The sequence below is a fragment of the Scyliorhinus torazame genome, chromosome 22 (genome assembly GCF_047496885.1).
Source record: "Scyliorhinus torazame isolate Kashiwa2021f chromosome 22, sScyTor2.1, whole genome shotgun sequence".
Lineage (NCBI taxonomy): Eukaryota > Metazoa > Chordata > Chondrichthyes > Carcharhiniformes > Scyliorhinidae > Scyliorhinus > Scyliorhinus torazame.
In genome coordinates, this window is record NC_092728.1 from 108,828,150 (window position 1) to 108,844,172 (window position 16,023).

A 16,023-nucleotide genomic window follows, 5' to 3' on the forward strand; every position below is an offset into this window, starting at 1 on the left:
GAGCACTGCACTGTCAGAGGGTCAGTGCTGAGGGAGTGCTGCACTGTCTGAGGGTCTGTACTGAGGGAGCGCTGCACTGTCAAGAGGGTCAGTACTGAGGGAGCGCTGCACTGTCAGAGGGTCAGTACTGAGGGAGTGCCGCACTGTCAGAGGGTCAGTCCTGAGAGACTGGTGCACTGTCAGAGGGTCAGTACTGAGGGAGCGGTGCACTGTCAGAGTGTCAGTACTGAGGGAGTGCCGCACTGTCAGAGGGTCAGAAGTGAGGGAGTGCCGCACTGTCAGAGGGTCAGGACTGAGGGAGTGCTGCACTGTCAGAGGGTCAGTACTGAGGGAGTGCTGCACTGTCAGAGGATCAGTGCTGAGGGAGTGCTGCACTGTCTGAGGGTCAGTACTGAGGGAGCGCTGCACTGTCAGAGGGTCAGTACTGAGGGAGTGCTGCACTGTCAGAGTGTCAGTACTGAGGGAGTGCCGCACTGTTAGAGGGTCAGTACTGAGGGAGTGCCTCACTGTCAGAGGATCAGTACTGAGGGAGCGCTGCACTGTCAGAGGGTCAGTACTGAGTGAATGCCGCACTGTCAGAGGGTCAGTACTGAGAGAGTGCTGCACTGTCTGAGGGTCAGTACTGAGGGAGTGCCGCACTGTCAGAGGGTCAGTACTGAGGGAGTGCTGCACTGTCAGAGGGTCAGTACTGAGGGAGTGCCGCACTGTCAGAGGGTCAGTACTGAGGGAGTGCCGCACTGTCAGAGGGTCAGTAGTGAGGGAGTGCCGCACTGTCAGAGGGTCAGTAGTGAGGGAGTGCCGCACTGTCAGAGGGTCAGTAGTGAGGGAGTGCTGCACAGGGTCAGTACTGAGGGAGTGCTGTTCAGGTCGAAATGGCATCTTTCAGATGGGAGGATATACCTGGGCCCTGTCTGACCCCTCAGATGGATATGAACGATTTGAGGTCCAAGTTCAATTTGAGGGGAACTGAACTCCTTTGTGGTGGTTATGTCAGAGAGTGTACAGAGTTTTCTTAGATGTTATCTTTGTGAAGTTATGGACACAATGCTTCAGAAAGGGAGTGTTGACCTGAGGGTCACCAGAATAATATTGGGGGCGGGAGGTGGTGGGGGCGGGAGATGGCGGGGGCGGGAGATGGCGGGGGCGGGAGGTGGAGGGGGCGGGAGGTGTCCAGACCAGGAGGCACGACCTGAATATGAGAGGCAGGTGGTTCAGGGGTGATATCGGACAGGACAGCCTCACACGGACAATCGTGGAAATCTGAAACTCCCTCTGCTGGTATAAACAGGAGATTTCAGCATGATATTCCTCCTTTTCCAGAATGTGATACACAGCTGTATGGACCCCAGGGTAATATCGTGAGTCCAGTGCAGCCCTATAGGAAGGGACAAGTCTGTCGCACCATTATCAATGTGGCTCCAATGGATCGTATCTTAATCAAAGTGCTTTACCTCAGATTCAATGTTAGAGTCAACACCACCATGACTGACTACATTCTGGTGAGTTGGACTCAGAACCTTACAACACTGCTTCAAGAATTTGTCTTCTTTTATTATTTCTGCCAAGAACTCTCTCTCGCATTAGGGTTTGGTTCCACACACACTGACTCTCACTGGGATACGGGTCCCACACACACTGACTCTCACTGGGGTACGGGTCCCACACACACTGACTCTCACTGGGGTACGGGTCCCACACACACTGACCCTCACTGGGGTACGGGTCCCACACACACTGACTCTCACTGGGGTACGGGTCCCACACACACCGACTCTCACTGGGGTACGGGTCCCACACACACTGACTCTCACTGGGGTACGGGTCCCACACACACCGACTCTCACTGGGGTACGGGTCCCACACACACCGACTCTCACTGGGGTACGGGTCCCACACACACTGACTCTCACTGGGGTATGGGTCCCACACACACTGACTCTCACTGGGGTACGGGTCCCACACACACTGTCTCTCACTGGGGTACGGGTTCCACACACACTGACTCTCACTGGGGTATGGGTCCCACACACACTGACTCTCACTGGGGTATGGATCCCACACACACTGACTCTCACTGGGGTACGGGTCCCACACACACTGACTCTCACTGGGGTATGGGTTCCACACACATTGACTCTCACTGGGGTATGGGTCCCACACACACTGGCTCTCACTGGGGTACGGGTCTCATACACACTGACTCTCACTGGAGTACGGGTCCCACACACACTGACTCTCACTGGGGTACGGGTTCCACCCACACGGACTCTCACTGGAGTACGGGTCCCACACACACTGACTCCCACTGGGGTATGGGTCCCACACACACTGACTCACACTGGGGTACGGGTTCCTCACACACTGACTCTCACTGGGGTACGGGTCACACACACACTGACTCTCACTGGGGTACGGGTCCCACACACACTGACTCTCACTGGGGTACGGGTCCCACCCACACGGACTCTCACTGGAGTACGGGTCCCACACACACTGACTCTCACTGGGGTACGGGTCCCACACACACTGACTCTCACTGAGGTACGGGCCCCCACACACACTGACTCTCACTGGGGTACGGGTCCCATACACACTGACTCTCATTGGGGTACGGGTCCCACACACACGGACTCTCACTGGGGTACGGGTTCCACACACACTGACTCACACTGGGGTACGGGTTCCACACACACTGACTCACACTGGGGTACGGGTCCCTCACACACTGACTCTCACTGGGGTACGGGTCCCACACACACTGACTCTCACTGGGGTACGGGTCCCTCACACACTGACTCTCACTGGGGTACGGGTCCCACACACACTGACTCTCACTGGGGTACGGGTTCCACACACACTGACTCACACTGGGGTACGGGTCCCTCACACACTGACTCTCACTGGGGTACGGGTCCCACACACACTGACTCTCACTGGGGTACGGGTCCCACACACACTGACTCTCACTGGGGTACGGGTCCCACACACACTGACTCTCACTGGGGTACGGGTCCCACACACACTGACTCTCACTGGGGTATGGGTCCCACACACACTGACTCTCACTGGGGTACGGGTCCCACACACACTGACTCTCACTGAGGTACGGGTTCCACACACACTGACTCTCACTGGGGTATGGGTCCCACACACACTGACTCTCACTGGGGTTCGGGTCCCACACACACTGACTCTCACTGGGGTACGGATTCCACACACACACTGACTCTCACTGGGGTACGGGTCCCACACACACTGACTCTCACTGGGGTACGGGTCCCACCCACACGGACTCTCACTGGAGTACGGGTCCCACACACACTGACTCTCACTGGGGTACGGATCCCACACACACTGACTCTCACTGGGGTACGGGTCCCACACACACTGACTCACACTGGGGTACGGGTCCCACACACACTGACTCTCACTGGGGTACGGGTTCCACCAACATGGACTCTCACTGGAGTACGGGTCCCACAAACACTGACTCTCACTGGGGTGTGAGTTCCACACACACTGACTCTCACTGGGGTACGGGTCCCACACACACTGACTCTCACTGGGGTACGGGTCCCACACACACTGACTCACTGGGGTACGGGTCCCACACACTGACTCTCACTGAGGTACGGGTTCCACACACACACTGACTCTCACTGGGGTACGGGTCCCACACACACTGACTCTCACTGGGGTACGGGTCCCACACACACTGACGCTCACTGGGGTACGGGTTCCACCCACACGGACTCTCACTGGGGTACGGGTCCCACACACACTGACTCTCACTGGGGTACGGGTCCCACACACACTGACTCTCACTGGGGTACGGGTCCCACACACACTGACTCTCACTGGGGTACGGGTCCCACACACACTGACGCTCACTGGGGTACGGGTTCCACCCACACTGACTCTCACTGGGGCACGGGTTCCACACACACTGACTCTCACTGGAGTACGGGTCCCACCCACACGGACTCTCACTGGGGTACGGGTTCCACACACACTGACTCTCACTGGGGTACGGGTCCCACACACACTGACTCTCACTGGGGTACGGGTCCCACACACACTGACTCTCACTGGGGTACGGGTCCCACACACACTGACTCTCACTGGGGTACGTGTCCCACACACACTGACTCTCACTGGGGTACAGGTCCCACACACACTGACTCTCACTGGGGTACGGGTCCCACACACACTGACTCTCACTGGGGTACGGGTCCCACACACACTGACTCTCACTGGGGTACGGGTCCCACACACTGACTCTCACTGGGGTACGGCTGCCACACACACGGACTCTCACTGGGGTACGGGTCCCACCCACACGGACTCTCACTGGAGTACGGGTCCCACACACACTGACTCTCACTGGGGTACGGGTCCCACACACACTGACCCTCACTGGGGTACGGGTCCCACACACACTGACTCTCACTGGGGTATGGGTCCCACACACATTGACTCTCACTGGGGTACGGGTCCCACACACACTGACTCTCACTGGGGTACGGGTCCCACGCACACTGACTCTCACTGGGGTACGGGTCCCACACACACTGACTCTCACTGGGGTACGGGTCCCACACACACTGACTCTCACTGGGGTACTGGTCCCACACACACTGACTCTCACTGGGGTACGGGTCCCACACACACTGACTCTCACTGGGGTACGGGTCCCACACACACTGACTCTCACTGGGGTACGGGTCCCACACACACTGACTCTCACTGGGGTACGGGTCCCACACACACTGACTCTCACTGGGGTGTGGGTCCCACACACACTGACTCTCACTGGGGTGTGGGTCCCACACACACTGACTCTCACTGCGGTACGGGTTCCACACACACTGACTCTCACTGGAGTACGTGTCCCACACACACTGACTCTCACTGGGGTACGGGTCCCACACACACTGACTCTCACTGGGGTACGGGTTCCACACACACTGACTCTCACTGGGGTACGGGTCCCACACACACTGACTCTCACTGGGGTACGGGTCCCACACACACTGACTCTCACTGGGGTACGGGTCCCACACACACTGACTCTCACTGGGGTACGGGTCCCACACACACCGACTCTCACTGGGGTACGGGTCCCACACACACTGACTCTCACTGGGGTACAGGTCCCACACACACTGACTCTCACTGCGGTACGGGTCCCACACACACTGACTCTCACTGCGGTACGGGTCCCACACACACTGACTCTCACTGCGGTACGGGTCCCACACACACTGACTCTCACTGGGGTACAGGTCCCACACACACTGACTCTCACTGCGGTACGGGTCCCACACACACTGACTCTCACTGGGGTACAGGTCCCACACACACTGACTCTCACTGGGGTACGGGTCCCACACACACTGACTCTCACTGGGGTACGGGTCCCACACACACTGACTGTCACTGGGGTACGGGTCCCACACACACTGACTGTAGACTGTATCAAAGAGATGATAAGCATGATGTGTCAATTTTTTTGGAGACTAGAAATGATATCAAAGTAATCTGATGGTGAATGAAGCCAAATCTCAGCAGCCACTGAGTTTCAGTGTGAACGTGTCGCCATTGGCCCAGTCCTGCTGCCGCCATTATTACCACCGAACCTCTCATTGATTCATTGATGTGTCAATTATGTTTATTCTCAGATAAAAGATGTCAGCACACAGAGGTATTCAGCATATCGTGGCAACAGCCTGTTCCGCTGGCAGTCAGTGGGAAACTCCGTCGAGATTGAATTTCACGGTGATTTTGGATTCCGGGCGACATTCCGGGCTCTGGCGTCCCAAACCCTCGCTGGGGTACATAAGCTGAACTGTGGGTAATGGAAGCCATCGCAAATTCTCATCTACAATGTTCCGCTGCTTCCCCAGTTATCCATCTCCATTTCCACCTCGGCATCCTCTCGTTCTCACTCGACCTGGTGGCCCATTCGAGGGATTAACTTTCCCCAAAGTGAAGACAAACTCTGCTATTTTCCACCAATGGAAATCATACTCTCTGTGACCTTAAACTGTAACCCAGCGTTGTAAGGAACCTGGGACTAGTGACATGAAAGTGGCTGAATTGCCTTCGTAACAGGACCACGTTCAAGCTGATAGCTGGCCAGTATCTGCTTTCAGCCTCCAGGGAACAGCCCTTTCCAAACCTCCAGACCCATTGAATCAATGGGGACAAACCAGAGAGTCTTTCATTAATAAATGTGCAGAAACAGAGCTGAGTTCCCTGGCAGTCCGACCCACACAACCCAGTTAGCGAGGGCCTCACAGTTTACACACAATTGTAGAAGAGATTTGAGATCTCCATTGATAATTCTGGGAATCATTGTTGGAAAGGAGATTAATGGTTGATCTAATTGAGCTGTTGAAGATGATTAGACAATTTGTTAGCGAAAGACAGAGAAAAATTATTTCCTCTGGGTGGGGGAGTCCAGAACAAGGAGATGTAACCTTAAAATTAGGGCTAAACTATTTGGGGATGGTGTCAGAGTGCACTTCCTCACCCAGAGGGGAGTGAAACCCTGGAACTCTCAAAAACTGCACATGCTGAGGGGAGGGGGAGGGGGAGGGGAGGGGGAGGAGGGGGGAGCTATCAATCGAAAGTTTCAAGGCTTGACTGCATCTTTGTCAGTGGATTTTCACATTGTCGACACTCTGTGGGTTAAGGAGTTCGTTCAGAATTTTCTTTAGGTGATAGCGCTGACTTTCATATATTTATGGTCCTTACACCTTATGGTAAAAATTTCAAATTTAAATAAAGGTAAATGATGACATTAATGTGCGCTGGCTCTCTGTGGTATAGTGTGGCGAGTAAACATGGAGGGTGGTGGGATAGTGGCTGGGGCCCCCACATCCCACTCAGATCCTCATCACACATCTCCACAAAAGTTGGAGAGCACATGTTAACTCAGGGAATCTCCCGCTGCAGCCTTTGAGTCAACGCAGCCTGGTCAGAGGGAAATCCTGCATTCCTAGTGAAAGGGAGGTGCTACAAACTGTGCCAGTGCAACTGAGGTGATCTTATGCCAATGTTTCCTTTGCAAATGCATTCGTATTAAGACTGAGTAAGCAGAGCAGTAAGGTGAATGTCGATTTATTTACGATCACAGAAAGTCTCTGCCTACGGCAGCGATAATATTTTGAGAGTAAAGTCCCGTTAAGACAACCAATATGCCGATCTCTGGCCGTGCCGGCCTTTATCCTCAGCTCTTCTGAACCCCAGCTGAGAGGGCCTCTACCCACTCGTGGGAAAGCTCATATTCCATGAGAATATTTTGTTTATTAAACAATCAACACCTGAACTGCTGCAATCAACAGTGACAAAGATTTTAAAACCAGCTTCGGAACATTCTACATGTCACACTAACCATTAAACAACAAGGAAACATCACCGTTCTATATTGGTACCAATACAAAACATCAGCTCATTTCACAAAGAAAACAAACACACGATATCGCCCCTCACAGGTTCCTCAACAGAAACTTAGGATAAGCCTGAGAATGTGTTATCATGTCCAGAACTTTGTCATAGAAATGATCTGTCCATCAATGTGTGACTTGTTCCCCGTATCAGAGCCATTCTCCGTGCAGGAGCCGCAACTGTGCCGGCCCCTCCCACACGGCCCAATCTCACCGCAACCTAATCCCGGCATCCACATATTCCACCGGCACTCGGGGTCCAGTCGAATATCCGTGACTTCCAGCGTGTTTAACCCACGATGACATGCCAGTTACACGCAGCACTCACCACACCAACAACAAAAGCAGCAGCAATCTGCACAAGCATTTATTCAACGGCGTCATCAGGTGGCCCATTTGGATCAATGTCGCGCACCAGGTCCCGCAGCGTCCGCCTGCTTCAAACCGGATTGCCCTCTGGACTCATACGTCTCCCTCAGGACCCAGGCATCTTAGAAAAAACTGTCCTTCTTTCTGGCTACAGAGAAGGAAGGAAACGGCAACAGCAGCCTCCAGGCATCAGCAGCCACCAGCAGGAGCAAGCAGCAAACGCAACCTGCAGCTGGGAAGTGCTCTCACAATCCATGGGGTGTTCAATCAGGGTATCCCTGTGGACCTCCTGGGGTGACTGCGATTAGTATCAGCTTGAATATTCTCTCCCATGTGGAGTTGAACAGAGTAATGGATTGTAATCAATTAGTAACTGGAGCAGGGGGTCGCACAAAGGACAGGGATTGGCAGGAAATTAGCCAATCTTCAACTGCTCTTGATTCTACCATGCAGTGGGCTTTGATTTACTGTTACTCACAGGTCTTACATACCAAGGGCAGATGAATTGTTCAGTTGACGAGATCGGTTAACTAATTGAAATGGAATTGAAAATAATAACACAGGATTCATGTCAATCCTGGGTGCCTGTGTGTCTGAGAGTCTGGGTGCCTGTGTGTCTGAGAGTCTGGGTGCCTGTGTGTCTGAGAGTCTGGGTGCCTGTGTGTCTGAGAGTCTGGGTGCCTGTGTGTCTGAGAGTCTGGGTGCCTGTGTGTCTGAGAGTCTGGGTGCCTGTGTGTCTGAGAGTCTGGGTGCCTTTGTGTCTGAGAGTCTGGGTGCCTGTGTGTCTGAGAGTCTGGGTGATGATCAACACCTGAACTGGTGCAGTCAGCAGAAATTCACCAATCTTGGTAAATATTTTCAAATAGCTCCTTCAACTCAACTGAAAAACAGTTCCTTCATCAATTTCAGCTGCTATTGCCTAGAAACAAAACAAAATCCATGATCACTGCAGCCAAACACACGATAACTCCAGGCGTTTTACTCTTATTGTCCCAATATCCTAAAATTCTCCAATCACACTGGGTTCCTTGTTCACGAGACCCAGAAAGCTTGCAGGTAATAGGGCAGCAAATGGAATACTGGCTTTTATTTCAAGGGGGCTGGAGGAGAAGGGTTGCTGCAACTGTGTACAGTATTGGTGAGGCCACATTTAGATAATGTGTACAGTTTTGGTCCCCTTATCACTGGGCACAGTACAGAGGAGGTTTACTGGGATGATCCTGGGTATGGAGGCACTGCCATATGAGGAAAGGTTAAACAGGGGGGACTGGAAAGAAGGTTCATCAGCCTTCTTCTGGGATGGCAACACTGTGTTATGAAGAGAGATTGAAAAAACTGAGCCTTATTCTCTAGATTTTGAAGAATGGCAGGTGATCCTATTGAAACCTACACAATACTTTTAAAGAAATAGACAGGGTAAGATGTTTCATCCACTCCCATCCCATCCACTCCAATCCCACAGCATAGTTGCTTCACAGCTCCAGGGTTGCACGTTCGATTCCCGGCTTGGGTCACTGTCTGTGCGGAGTCTGCACGTTCTCCCTGTGACCGTGGGTTTCCTCCGGGTGCTCCGGTTTCCTCCCACAGTCCAAAGACGTGCGGGTTAGGTGGATTGGTCATGCTGAATTGCCCCTTCGTGTCCAAAAAAAGGTTAGGTGGGGTTACTGGGTTACGGGGATAGGGCGGAGGTGTGGGCTTAAGTAGGGTGATCTTTCCATGGGCCGGTGCAGACTCGATTGGCCGAATGGCCTCTTTCTGCACTGTAAATTCTATGTCTATCCCATCCACTCCCATCCCATTCATTCCAATCTCATCCCATCCACTCGTATTGTGGCCTTTCATTCACTACACCGGAACAGACACAGAGTCTATCTGGACACAAGTAAGAGAAGAAATATGAGCAGGATTAAACCATACATCCCCTGGAGTCTGCATTCAATAAGATCATGTGAGGCCTCTTGCAAGATTTGCGACGCTTGAAATGCCTTCTGATACATCACAATATGGATCTTGCCCTCACTGGTCGGAATCCAGATTTACATATTTAAGTGAGCAGTTAGCTTCACTTAAATAGGCTGGCACCGGATTCCCCCGGGGTCCAGGAACTAAAGCCCGTGCTTGGGACATTTTGCCATGGCCCATTTAGTACTGGGGAGTTTTTCCAGGCCATTGGAGGCCCCAGGGTGGTTGGGCTCTGGGCAGGGTGGTACCCAGGCACTCCTGCTGTCAGATAGGCATTTTGGCACTGCCAGCCTGGCACCCTGGCTTTGCCACCCAGGAGCTCTGGCAGTGCTATCTCTCTTGAGCGTTGATTGGCAGTGGTTGGGACTTCCATCCACCCTTGGCAGGAGCCCCACTCTCTAACCTGTACTGGCACAGCACTGTAGTGGCCAGAAAGAGTACTGCAGTGTTCTGCTGGAACTAAGTCCGGGGACTGTTGGAAAGATAAGTCCTGGGGGCTGGAGGGTAAGTGGTCAGGGGTCAGGAAGGGTGCAATCAGGGCAGCACGGTGGCACAGTGGTTAGCATTGCTGCCTACGGCACTGAGGACCTGGGTTCGAATCCCGGCCCTGGGTCACTGTCCGTGTGGAGTTTGCACATTCTCCCCGTGTCTGTGTGGGTTTCGCCCCCACAACCCAAAGATGTGCAGGGTGGGCGGATTGGTCACACTTATTATTTGGAAAAAATAATTGGGTACTCTAAATTTATTTTTTTTAAAAGGAAGGGTGTCATCATGGCTGTGGGGTGGGGTGGGGGCGGGGGCGGCCAGCATATATGGAGGCCTGGAGCAAAGGTGGGGGCTCCCCAACTTTGAATGGGCCTTCAGATTGGGGCGCAACCCCCCACTTCCTGCCCGAGAGGGAGAAACTTTTTTTGTCAGTTTTCCATTCTACCCGCACCCGCTCCTGTCAGTCAAAATACTCCGGACAGGAAAAGGCCCTGAAGTGGCCAATTAATGGTTGCAGTTTGCCAACTTGAAAATGATCAAAAGGAGGCCATTTGGCCCACTGAATCATAGAATCATAGAATTTACAGTGCAGGAGGCCATTCGGCCCATGGAGTCTGCACCGGCTCTTGGAACGAGCACCCTACCCAAGGTCAACACCTCCACCCTATCCCCATAACCCAAAGTAGCAAAGATCAGTGGGAGACTAGAGGACTGGGAAATCTTTAGGGGGCAACAGAAAGCTACTAAAAAAGCTATAAAGAAGAGTAAGATAGATTATGAGAGTAAACTTGCTCAGAATATAAAAACAGATAGTAAAAGTTTCTACAAATACATAAAACAAAAAAGAGTGGCTAAGGTAAATATTGGTCCTTTAGAGGATGAGAAGGGAGATTTAATAATGGGAGATGAGGAAATGGCTGAGGAACTGAACAGGTTTTTTGGGTCGGTCTTCACAGTGGAAGACACAAATAACATGCCAGTGACTGATGGAAATGAGGCTATGACAGGTGAGGACCTTGAGAGGATTGTTATCACCAAGGAGGTAGTGATGGGTAAGCTAATGGGGCTAAAGGTAGACAAGTCTCCTGGACCTGATGGAATGCATCCCAGAGTGCTAAAAGAGATGGCTAGGTAAATTGCAAATGCACTAGTGATAATTTACCAAAATTCACTAGACTCTGGGGTGGTCCCGGCGGATTGGAAATTAGCAAACGTGACAGCACTGTTTAAAAAAGGAGGTAGGCAGAAAGCGGGTAATTATAGGCCAGTGAGCTTAACTTCGGTAGTAGGGAAGATGCGGGAATCTATCATCAAGGAAGAAATAGCGAGGCATCTGGATGGAAATTGTCCCATTGGACAGACGCAGCATGGGTTCATAAAGGGCAGGTCGTGCCTAACTAATTTAGTGGAATTTTTTGAGGACATTAACAGTGCGGTAGATAACGGGGGAGCCAATGGATGTGATATATCTGGATTTCCAGAAAGCCTTAGACAAGGTGCCACACAAAAGGTTGTTGCATAAGATAAAGATGCATGGCATTAAGGGGAAAGTAGTAGCATGGATAGAGGATTGGTTAATTAATAGAAAGCAAAGAGTGGGGATTAATGGGTGTTTCTCTGGTTGGCAATCAGTAGCTAGTGGTGTCCCTCAGGGATCAGTGTTGGACCCACAACTGTTCACAATTTATATAGATGATTTGGAGTTGGGGACCAAGGGCAATGTGTCCAAGTTTGCAGACGACACTAAGATAAGTGGTAAAGCAAAAAGTGCAGAGGATACAGGAAGTCTGCAGAGGGATTTGGATAGGCTAAGTGAATGGGCTAGGGTCTAGCAGATGGAATACAATGTTGACAAATGTGAGGTTATCCATTTTGGTAGGAATAACAGCAAAAGGGATTATTATTTAAATGATAAAATATTAAAACATGCTGCTGTGCAGAGAGACCTGGGTGTGCTAGTGCATGAGTCGCAAAAGGTTGGTTTTCAGGTGCAGCAGGTGATTAAGAAGGCAAATGGAATTTTGTCCTTCATTGCTAGAGGGATGGAGTTTAAGACTAGGGAGGTTCTGCTGCAATTGTATAAGGTGTTAGTGAGGCCACACCTGGAGTATTGTGTTCAGTTTTGGTCTCCTTACTTGAGAAAGGACGTACTGGCACTGGAGGGTGTGCAGAGGAGATTCACTAGGTTAATCCCAGAGCTGAAGGGGTTGGATTACGAGGAGAGGTTGAGTAGACTGGGACTGTACTCGTTGGAATTTAGAAGGATGAGGGGGGGATCTTATAGAAACATATAAGATTATGAAGGGAATAGATAGGATAGTTGCGGGGAGGTTGTTTCCACTGGCGGGTGAAAGCAGAACTAGGGGGCATAGCCTCAAAATAAGGGGAAGTAGATTTAGGACTGAGTTTAGGAGGAACTTCTTCACCCAAAGGGTTGGGAATCTCTGGAATTCCTTGCCCAGTGAAGCAGTAGAGGCTCATTCATTAAATGTTTTTAAGATAAAGATAGATAGTTTTTTGAAGAATAAAGGGATTAAGGGTTATGGTGTTCGGGCCGGAAAGTGGAGCTGAGTCCACAAAAGATCAGCCATGATCTCATTGAATGATGGAGCAAGCTCGAGGGGCCAGATGGCCTACTCCTGCTCCTAGTTCTTATGTTCTTATGTAACCCAGTAACCCCACCCAACACTAAGGGCAATTTTGGACACTAAGGGCAATTTATCACGGCCAATCCACCTCACCTGCACATCTTTGGACTGTAGGAGGAAACCGGAGCACCCGGAGGAAATCCACGATGACACGGGGAGAACGTGCAAACCCCACACAGAGTGACCCAAGGCTGGAATTGAACCTGGGTCCGTGATGCGGCACTGCAAAATGCTGGGCCGCCCTGAAAAATAATCCGCAGCAATGAGTGCAGGAAGATTGTTCAGTGCAGTCACCCCTCAGAATGGAGATGGGGGGAAGACAGCCAGCCAGTTCTGTATCCATGCTGATATACCACCGCCCAAACACCACCAGCTCTCATCCTGTCGACCAGCCTTCCATGTGGCACCTTGTCAAATGTCTTCTGTAAATCCAAATACACATCTGCAGGTTCCCCTTTACCCACCCTGCGCATTACATCCTCAAACAACTGTCACAATTTGAGAAACACAGCTGTCAATTCGTGAAACTATATTAATATATTAACGATATTTACAGATTGTAATCCGACTTTAAAAATCTTACACCCACTCCGGTCTCCCAGCCCGGGCACCGCTCACGGGACTGCACATGCGCTGGGCCTCGCCCATTAAGGTCCACGCGGTCCCGAGGCCCCACCCATTGAGGTCGGACCCGCGGCTTCGCCGCCCCGCTCCGCGCGGTGACGCAGCCCCGCCCCGCACGGCATCGCAGCCCCGTCCCGCGCGGTGACGCAGCCCCGCCCCGCGCGGTGACGCAGCCCGCCCGCTCCGCGCGGTGACGCAGCCCCGCCCAGCGCGGTGACGCCGCCCCGTCCCGCGCGGTGACGCAGCCCCGCCCCGCGCGGTGACGCAGCCCGCCCGCTCCGCGCGGTGACGCAGCCCCGCCCCGCACGGCATCGCAGCCCCGTCCCGCGCGGTGACGCAGCCCCGCCCCGCACGGCATCGCAGCCCCGCCCAGCGCGGTGACGCCGCCCCGCCCCGCGCGGTGACGCAGCCGGTTGTCCGGCCCGGGCCTGACGGACGATGCTGAGCTCCGGGGACAGGAGCACCGAGCCCGGCGCCGAGGATGCGGCAGCTCCCGGGCCCGGGGCGCCCGGCCCCGACCCCATGACCTGGTGGTACCGCTGGCTCTGCCGGATCGCGGGGGTCATCGGCGGCGTGTGTGAGTACCGGGCTGGCCGGACCCGAGTCACACCGGCCGGAGGGGACTGGCCGGAGGGAGACTGACCCGAGTTATACCGGCCGGAGGGAGACTGACCGGAGTTATACTGGCCGGAGGGAGACTGACCCGAGTTATACTGGCCGGAGGGGACTGACCGGAGTTATACTGGCCGGAGGGGACTGACCCGAGTCACACCGGCCAGAGGGGACTGACCCGAGTTATACCGGCCGGAGGGAGACTGACCCGAGTCACACCGGCCAGAGGGGACTGACCGGAGTTATACCGGCCGGAGGGAGACTGATCCGAGTTATACCGGCCGGAGGGAGACTGACCGGAGTCACCCCGGCCGGAGGGAGACTGACCCGAGTTATACCGGCCAGAGGGGACTGACCCGAGTTATACCGGCCGGAGGGAGACTGACCCGAGTCACACCGGCCAGAGGGGACTGACCGGAGTTATACTGGCCGGAGGGGACTGACCCGAGTCACACCGGCCGGAGGGAGACTGACCCGAGTTATACCGGCCGGAGGGAGACTGATCCGAGTTATACCGGCCGGAGGGAGACTGACCGGAGTCACCCCGGCCGGAGGGAGACTGACCCGAGTTATACCGGCCGGAGGGGACTGACCCGAGTTATACCGGCCGGAGGGGACTGACCGGAGTTATACCGGCCGGAGGGAGACTGACCCGAGTCACACCGGCCGGAGGGGACTGACCCGAGTTATACTGGCCGGAGGGAGACTGACCCGAGTTATAACGGCCGGAGGGGACTGACCGGAGTAATACTGGCCGGAGGGGACTGACCGGAGTTATACCGGCCGGAGGGGACTGGCCGGAGTTATACTGGCCGGAGGGGACTGACCCGAGTCACACCGGCCGGAGGGAGACTGACCGGAGTTATACTGGCCGGAGGGGACTGACCCGAGTCACACCGGCCGGAGGGGACTGGCCGGAGTTATACTGGCCGGAGGGGACTGACCCGAGTCACACCGGCCGGAGGGGACTGGCCGGAGTTATACTGGCCGGAGGGGACTGACCCAAGTCACACCGGCCGGAGGGGACTGGCCGGAGGGAGACTGACCCGGGTTATACGGGCCGGAGGGGACTGACCCGAGTTATACCGGCCGGAGGGAGACTGACCGGAGTTATACCGGCCGGAGGGGACTGACCGCAGTTATACCGGCCGGAGGGGACCGACCGGAGTTATACCGGCCGGAGGGGACTGGCCGGAGTTATACCGGCCGGAGGGAGACTGACCCGAGTTATACTGGCCGGAGGGAGACTGACCCGAGTTATACAGGCCGGAGGGAGACTGACCGGAGTCACCCCGTCCGGAGGGAGATTGACCGAGTTATACCGGCCAGAGGGGACTGACCCGAGTTATACCGGCCGGAGGGGACTGACCGGAGTTATACCGGCCGGAGGGGACTGACCGGAGTTATACCGGCCGGAGGGAGACTGACCCGAGTTATACCGGCCGGAGGGGACTGACCGGAGTTATACCGGCCGGAGTGGACTGACCGGAGTTATACCGGCCGGAGGGAGACTGACCCGAGTTATACCGGCCGGAGGGGACTGACCCGAGTTATACCGGCCGGAGGGGACTGACCTGAGTTATACCGGCCGGAGGGAGACTGACCGGAGTTATACCAGCCGGAGGGGACTGACCGGAGTTATACCGGCCGGAGGGGACTGACCCGAGTCACACCGGCCGGAGGGGACTGGCCGGAGGGAGACTGACCCAAGTTATACGGGCCGGAGGGGACTGACCCGAGTTATACCGGCCGGAGGGGACTGACCCGAGTTATACTGGCCGGAGGGGACTGACCCGAGTTATACCGGCCGGAGGGGACTGACCCGAGTTATACCGGCCGGAGGGAGACTGACCCGAGTTATACCGGCCGGA

General features: G+C 54.4%; 2 protein-coding genes across 4 annotated transcripts in view; both read left to right on the plus strand.

Annotated features, from left to right (window-relative positions):
- The window catches only part of adamts13 (ADAM metallopeptidase with thrombospondin type 1 motif, 13), a 124,809-nt gene extending 118,230 nt beyond the window's left edge, over positions 1-6,579 (plus strand). Inside the window, exons 31-32 of the mRNA XM_072488911.1 lie at positions 1,321-1,499; positions 5,682-6,579. Coding sequence (XP_072345012.1) covers positions 1,321-1,499; positions 5,682-5,858 — 356 coding nt within the window. The 3' untranslated portion in view covers positions 5,859-6,579. The remainder of the gene's footprint in view (positions 1-1,320; positions 1,500-5,681) is intronic.
- Positions 6,580-13,925: 7,346 nt separating this feature from the next.
- The window catches only part of cacfd1 (calcium channel flower domain containing 1), a 39,934-nt gene continuing 37,836 nt past the window's right edge, over positions 13,926-16,023 (plus strand). For 2 of the 3 annotated variants that reach the window (XR_011937681.1, XM_072488927.1), the window contains exon 1: positions 13,926-14,117. Coding sequence is in view for 2 of the 3 variants with exons in the window: in XM_072488927.1 (XP_072345028.1) it covers positions 13,979-14,117 (139 nt within the window). In the remaining variant the exon portion in view is untranslated. The remainder of the gene's footprint in view (positions 14,118-16,023) is intronic. The other variant, XM_072488926.1, reaches the window with a different exon arrangement.